The sequence below is a fragment of the Camponotus vicinus genome, unplaced genomic scaffold (assembly GCF_025532165.1).
Source record: "Camponotus vicinus isolate PSW18456_S1 unplaced genomic scaffold, iyCamVici1.0 SCAF_1, whole genome shotgun sequence".
NCBI classification, from domain to species: Eukaryota; Metazoa; Arthropoda; class Insecta; order Hymenoptera; family Formicidae; genus Camponotus; species Camponotus vicinus.
Genome location: NW_028141945.1, coordinates 26,139,622 through 26,147,356, shown reverse-complemented (window position 1 = coordinate 26,147,356; position 7,735 = coordinate 26,139,622). Strand labels below are relative to the sequence as shown.

Here is a 7,735-nt window from a genome sequence, read left to right as displayed (position 1 = left end):
AAAAACTGTTACGTTTTTTTGTTTTTAAATTATTTAAAAGAGAAAACATTCTTTCCGGATCGGCATTTGAATTTGGAAGAGATCTAATAGTACTTATAACATTTGTTAAATTGGGATATTTAGCAAGATTATTGTGTCGATTTTGTAAAATTTTTTTCCACATGCTGTCGAAATTTAATTTAGAAAAGTTTTGTTTTTCTTCCATTGTAAAATCTGATGGTAAGGCCATCCATTCCTTCTTTAAATCATCTTCATCAAAACCGCCGATAGTTTTAGCTATAAAAGAAACATCATTGAATGATGTTTCTCTATTGTTATCAAATAAACTTATATATGGTCTAAAAACTTGTAACTTTGATAAAAATATATTATTTAGAGGTAATCTTTTACGAATTTCTTCTGCAGCAGTCACATAAAATATTAAACAATTCTCTCGAACAATTGTAACTATGTTTATGTGACCTTTCAGAGTTAATTCGTTCAGATATTCCTCACATTCTGATCCCAAAATAATTTCATTAGTAGGTTTTTGATTTTCTTTTAAGGAGAATATAATATTTGGAGAAAGTGGTTTTAAATATTCTTCTTTTATAAAATTTCGACAGATTTGGAAAAGAAAGTTTAAAGATTTTGGATGCAATAAATGAATCCTTGTTTCTAATGCTTGAAAAAATGCATTAAATGCATTAAAGAAATTCAAAACGTATTTTAAAAATAGAAAATAAGCTTTTATCTCTACGTTGTTCATCATAGACAATAGATATTCTCCAGAATTTGTTTTTTCGCTCACAATCATTTCAGTAAGAAAGTATTTAATTGTATCCCAAGATTCAAGAAGTCTTTCGATACATAAATAATGCGAAAGCCAGCGCGTATCACATAATTTCAATATTTTGCGATTTGTTTCTTGGAAACACTCACAAAATTCACGAAAAATAGCCGTACGTTTTGGACTGCTATTGAGATAAGTAGCAATTTTTTTTAGAAATTCCTCGCAATATGCAGGCATTTTAGAACATGCAGCATGCGCTGCTAATGCGGAGGAATGACATGGGCATGAAAATGTTAATAAATGTGGACATATTTCTTCTAATTTTTTTTTAAACGATAAATGTTTTCCTGTCATAACAGATGCATTGTCACATGATAAAGCTACGATATTTAAAAATGGTATCTGTAATTTCCACATTTCACATTTAAATGCCTGAAACAACTTTTCTGCGCTTGAATCTTTGGCATCAATATCAATTAATTTAACTAATTGTGAGCGAATATCTAATGTCTCTGGATCAACGTATCGAACAAGAAAAGTCATCCATTTATCATTAGTTATATCAGATGTTTCGTCAATAAAAATTGAAAATTTTGTATTCTGAATTTTATTGACGACACGATCTGTTTCAACTGGGCACAAAACATTTGTAATAATGTTTTTACATTTTGTTCGGCCCATGCTCATGCTTTTTAATACATTAGGATCTTTTCCAATATGTTGAAAAAAGTTGAGGATTTCTTTTGCAGTTTGATGCGAAATATTTTTATCAGCAATTAATGCAGCATATCGAATTTCTGCTATTTTTTTTCGCTCTTCAAACGACAAAAGTGAATCATCTGTTATGTTTATATTTTCGTTTGTATTCTTTGTTTCTGTTTTAATTTTACATATTTCTATATGTGCTTTGGATTCTGCGTGACGATAAATTTTCGATAAATCACCTCTCATGGATTTATCGCAAAATGAACAAAAAAATGAATTTATATCATGTGATACTTTGCGTAACCATGGCTTAAATAATTCAATCTCTAGCCATTGGTCTTGAAATTTATATTTTTCGGATATTTTTTTATCTGAATTTTTATTATTATTTTTATTATTAGTACTTAAAGATGAATTATTTTCTTTAATATTATTTTTATGACACGCAGAATCCGCATGTCTTAAAACATGTGTGTTGCACGAAATATTTTTATTGCATATAATACAATGATACAAGCTCTCATCAAAAGCTACTTTGCGTATCCAACATTTAATTCGATCATCATTGAGCCAAGCATCTGAAAAGCTTCGCTTAGATTTTTTTCTCAATTCATCACACATTTTTGTGAAAAAGAAAATAGGCAGAAACAAAGAATTAAAGAAGAGTGAATAAAATAAGCTAAAGATGAAAAATGATAGATATTTAGAATATCTAGAATAGATAGAAATATAGAAATTTGAAATAATCAGAACTCACACACAAATCGGGATTGTGATAGTTTTTTGAACACCAAGATTTCAGAGCACGTATAAAAAAATACGTTTACTTGACAGTACAAGGCGACAAGATTATCTGATGAAAAAAAATGCCGCGAAACAAATGAACGGTATAAAACAAATGAAACGGCATGAAACAAATGCCGAGTGTGCCTCAGTGTCTGTTCACCACGGCTCAGCACGGCGACAGATTGAACATAATGTCTCGTAAGTAAATCATTATTTATACAAAATTATTAAGAAATTTTAATGTTTCTGTTCTAATTTTCTTTCTTAATTTTATAGAAGAAATTAATGAAGAGATGAATGCGCTGGTGCTGCAGGATGCACCTAATATGCAGCAGCTGCTGCAACAATTGTTGCAGCAGCAACAATTATTTCAGCAGCAGCTGCAAATATTTATGCAGCATCAGCAGCATCAGCAGCATCAGCAACATCAGCCGCAGCAGCCGCAGCAGCCGCAGCCGCAGCCGCAGCCGCAGCCGCCGCCGCCGTCGCCGCCGCAGGAACAGCAGGAAGAGCAACAGCAGGAGCAAAATGGTACATTATTTTTTATATTAAATTATATTTTATAAAATTATATATACATATATATATATATATATATATATATATATATATATATATAATAATTTATTTGTTTTATTTTTCAGAAAATAAGCAAAAAAAAAGAGGAGGCGGGTGGGCCCGTGCCCGCTGGTACGCGCAGCGCAGCAGGGGCAGCAGGGGCGGCTGGGGCGTCGCGGGCGGTCGAGGAGGCGACCGAGGCCGAGGAGGCGGCCGGGGCCGAAGAGGCGGCCGGGCCCGAGGAGGCGACCGAGGCCGAAGAGGTAGCTGGGGCCGAGGAAATATAATAAAAAATTATTATTATTATTATTAATATTATATATATATACAGATAATAAAAAAATAATAAATAATTCATAGAATATATTTATTTATCCAATATTTTCTTCCTTTTATCCTTTATTCCTAGATATTTTTTCCTCTTATACATATCAATACAATGTGGTATAATAGGGCTCTAGGCGAAGGTCCACATAAAAAAACCTAACGCGCCATTGGTGATACCCCGTGGGTGGTGTGGAAAATCGCCACACTCATTAAATTTTTTTATTTTATTATTTTAAATGTATATGTATGGAGAAAACAAGTTCAATTATTATATTAAATAGTTTTATAATATATTTTTGTCATATAATTAGTATATATTTATATTTGTATATATATTTGTATAATATATTTATAATATATATATAATAGACACATACATATTATAAACATATTATACGATAAAAAAGCTGTAAGAGAAACATTGAGCGCATATCGAGATATCGAGGAGCGAGCAGCGTGTAGCGTCGCGCGTCGGCCGTCGCTTTCGTTGGTAGGAAGAAGACAGAAGACTGTATTCTGTCCTCTTCTACTATCCGAAGCTAGCCGAAGCGCCGAGCTCACACGTACGCTTACGCTCACATCCTCATTACCCCCTCCACGCCGTGTTGCATGTTGCTTGCGGCGGAGATCTGGCAGCTTTGATACTCCCTCCGTCTTTTGCCAACCGTAGGTTGGCAGCAGTCGGGAGTAAAAATATAGTTGATATAACATGAAAATATAGTTCGTAAAATCATAATATTCATTTCATGTAACCATATGGTTATGGTATACGTAGTGTTCAGAAATTCACTGTCAGTACTGAAAATCTGTAATACATGTTACGTATATTACAGATTTTTAATATACGCAGCACCAAGACGTTTAAAAGTTTTTTCCGTCTATAATTTCAAATAATCTGTTTAATATTCTGAATCCTAACAAGGAATCCAGATTATTAAATAAATTATTTTAAATTCAGTTTGTCTGAAATTAAACTGATAAACAGTGATATGTCAGAAAGAGGATGCTCACATGCATACAATCCGAGAACCTGCGTGTGAGTAGCATCCTCTTTCTCGCACTACTGCTAAGAGGAAAAAAAAAACTTTAGATCTTACGTGTTTAATACTAGTCCTTTATATACATTTTATGCTAAATATTGAATACGAGAAAAATTAAGAGTAGTGCGCAGCGTAACGGCAAGCGAAGAAACATGTGCCACATACAATCATTCCAAATAATAAGTTTTGTTAAATATGTCCAAATAATAAGTTTTGTTAATATGTTGTTAAATGTGCTATTCATCAGGTTCCACGTACTATTTAGATATAGCTGTTATTATAATTTTTTTCATTTATTACTACTATATTAATATCTAAACGAAAGATAATAATATAGTAATATTTACCATTATTAATGTTACAATGACGATATGAATAGTAAAATTATATGTATTCCTTTCTTTCATTTTTTACTTATATGATATTTGAAATTATTATAAATTATAGTAAAAAGTTTCATTGTTTCTTGGTACCATGCGTATATAGTTTATATTACCAGTATTATAGTAAAATTTACTATAAAAATGAATATCCTAACTATAATTTTTTTACCATGCAATTATAGTCAATTTTATCATCGATTTTTTTATCAGTGTATACGATAAAAATTTTCAATTTTAATTTATGAATATAATAAAACTTTTTTTGAAATCTATGTTGAAATCTTGTTATATCGTTTCTTATATCATTCTTTATATAGTTTTTCTTTTCAATATAGGTGAAAGAAAACAACTTTATCTTTTTTACATACAAATACTTTGTACTCATTCATAGGTTTAGAAAGATATTATTTCTTTAAATTTAATTATAATTGTTTCCGGCGACTCTAATCACACCGACACGCATTTTAAAACTTGCGATATATCGAACGTTGCCGCGCACGATGGACAGTATTATCATCTCTAATACACACTTATTCACACTTGTACACTTGTACACACATACACACACACACACACACACACACAAAAGCACGCACACATCAAAGGACGTTTATAAATTTTATTTTATTTTACTTTAACATCAAAGAAATCGCGTTTTCTTTCACTGCTGTTCTCCCGAGACCTGATCCCGTTTGCGGTTATCCCTCCATATAGGAACAGCCAGACTTGACAATAGGGCCAATACTTGGCCCGATATATAGTAACCGTTGATTGGCCAATACTTGGCTTATTGTATTCGCCCATGCTCGGCATTTTCGAATTTGCCACAAAATTCTAGAAACTACTCCTACTTAAAGCAATAAAATATTATATGTATATGTTGGTATTTTAAGAGTTTAGAAACAATAAAATTTTTGTAACTTAAAACTTTAACTTAACTTTAAATGCTTTTTCCTTTTCTGAGTAATAACTTTATCGTACGATAAAAATGCCAATATGGCTTTCTTACAGCTTAACCAAATTGTTTTTTATTGCTTTGTTGTAGAAATAAATTATTATAAATATATATTTATAAAATAGTTTATGGATATTTTTCAAATTTTTATTAAAAATACATTAACATATAATAATTATATAAATAGAGAAAAAAAATGTTTCTTTACATTTAATATATCTATTTGTTTGACTTATATTTGTTTCGCTAAAGAAAAAATTATTTTATACTAAACATTATTTGTTTGAGTAAAAATTTAATTGTTTCGTTGCATTAATTTATATTGTTTAACGGAAAAATGACGATTATTTGAAATAATACTGATTCAAATAAGAATGTTGTTTGTTTCAATTAACTTATTATTTAAAATAGCCAATAGTATGTGGTATATGTTTCTTCGTTTGCCGTTACGCGGCGCACCACTCTTAACTTTTCTTATTTTCAATATTTACCATGATATATGTATAAAAGATTAGTATTAAGCACGTAAGATCTTAAGTATATTTTTTTCCTCTTAGCAGTAGTGCGAGAAAGAGGATGATATTCACACGCTGGTTCTGTGATTGTGTGCATGTGAGCATCCTCTTTCTAACATATCATTTTTTAATTCCAGACAAACTGAATTCAAAATAATTTATTTAATAATCTGGATTCATTGTTGGGATTCAGAATATTAAACAGATTATTTGAAATTATAGAAAGAAAACATTTTTCTCTGTGTATAAATATTCTTAATAAAAAGAGAAAAAGTTTCTAGTAAAATATATTTTGATAAATGTATATTTGTAAAAATATATTAACGCAATAAAGCAATAAAAAAATAATTTGGCTAAGTCGAGCGCCATAAGGACGCTATTATTGGCCAAGTATTAGCATAATGGATCAGTCATTAATGACAAAATATTAGCAAGATATATTGACCCATTAATGGTCCATCATTGGTTACCATGTTTGGCCGTACATTGTTACTCGTTGCTGGATCGAAGTTATCATTCCAGAAAAGTCCCATTCCTGGGCCAATCATGGGCGCCATTATCACGCCAATATTGATGACTTGGCAACCAGTTTTAGGCCAGAATAGGACCGATAGTAAAACCCTATATGGGCGATTCCGCTGGCAGACTCGCGGAGGCCGTGACATTTTTATATTTCATTATGTTTATTTATTTAATGAAAATTAAAATGACTAATAAATGAATCACACTCGATCGCAAAAGTGGAAAAAACTGACATTAAATTAATATCCAAATATTAATATAGTTTAATGCTGCCTAATAAATTTTACGATCTAAATATTCAATTTTAACTGAAGAATACGTTCGAGAATTGAATTTTACTTTTTGATCTTTTCGCATCGATCTTTCCCTTAATAAAAATAAGAAAAAATCTGATCTTCCTTAATTGTAAACAATAATTGAAACAATATTTGCCATGAAATCAATTTTTGTATGATAAATATTTTGTATAATATATAAAATATCATTATTATGTTATAGGTTTTCTTGCAAATAGTAAATTTTAACTTTATTTAACCTTTAATGCGCCATCGATTGCTAATTTTGAATTTAAAAGTGTTCTGTGCTAAATTGATCGAAATATTTGAAATTGTTTTGAAATTAGGCCCAGGACTAAACGAGTTAAGACTAAAGTGACATATAAAAACTTGGCGTTCCTAAATTATAACTCATAAATTTTTATTAATGAATATTATAAATATTTAAAATCCAGATTCACGAATTATATATCTGAAATTAAAATTCGCAAATTACTGTCAGAAATTATTATCAATATGTTAATATGTAAAAATATATGAGTTGCGACCAGGCCATGTCAAGTTTTTGTACTTACTTTGGTTTTAATCTCTTTAGTCCCAAACTTACTTAACAAAGCTTATAATTATTTTAATAACAATTTCAAATATTCCGATCAACTTGGCAAAGGGCCCTTTTAAATTCGAAATTGACAATCTATGTGGTCAATTTTGTAGTACAGTAAGAGTTAAATAATCTTTACTATTTACAATACAATCTATGGCATAATAATGCTATTTTATATATCATACAAAAAATAAATTTATTTAAAAAACAAGTTTTTGTTAAAAATAAAATGCGTTTTATTTTCATGAGGAAAATCTATGTATAATATTTTTATAAATGTAAGATTGATTTTA

At 30.0% G+C, this 7,735-nt stretch overlaps 1 protein-coding gene across 1 annotated transcript; it reads left to right on the top strand.

The window, feature by feature from the left end:
• The first annotated feature begins 2,357 nt into the window (after positions 1-2,357).
• On the top strand, positions 2,358-3,316 carry LOC145963043 (uncharacterized). Its single transcript, XM_083084683.1, has 3 exons — positions 2,358-2,461; positions 2,578-2,794; positions 2,908-3,316. The coding sequence occupies exons 1-3, from the start codon at positions 2,358-2,360 to the stop codon at positions 3,106-3,108; spliced, it is 522 nt and encodes a 173-aa protein (XP_082940809.1). The 3' UTR covers positions 3,109-3,316.
• The last annotated feature ends 4,419 nt before the right edge of the window (positions 3,317-7,735 follow it).

What these genes read in the sequence shown, in the direction of transcription:
- LOC145963043 (XM_083084683.1), top strand. Translation starts at nt 2,358, where the DNA reads ATGAACGGTATAAAACAAATGAAACGGCATGAAACAAATGCCGAGTGT. An exon ending in CAGATTGAACATAATGTCTC is followed by an intron (nt 2,462 to 2,577) that starts GTAAGTAAATCA and finishes CTGGTGCTGCAG; the next exon opens with GATGCACCTAATATGCAGCA. An exon ending in GCAACAGCAGGAGCAAAATG is followed by an intron (nt 2,795 to 2,907) that starts GTACATTATTTT and finishes TTTATTTTTCAG; the next exon opens with AAAATAAGCAAAAAAAAAGA.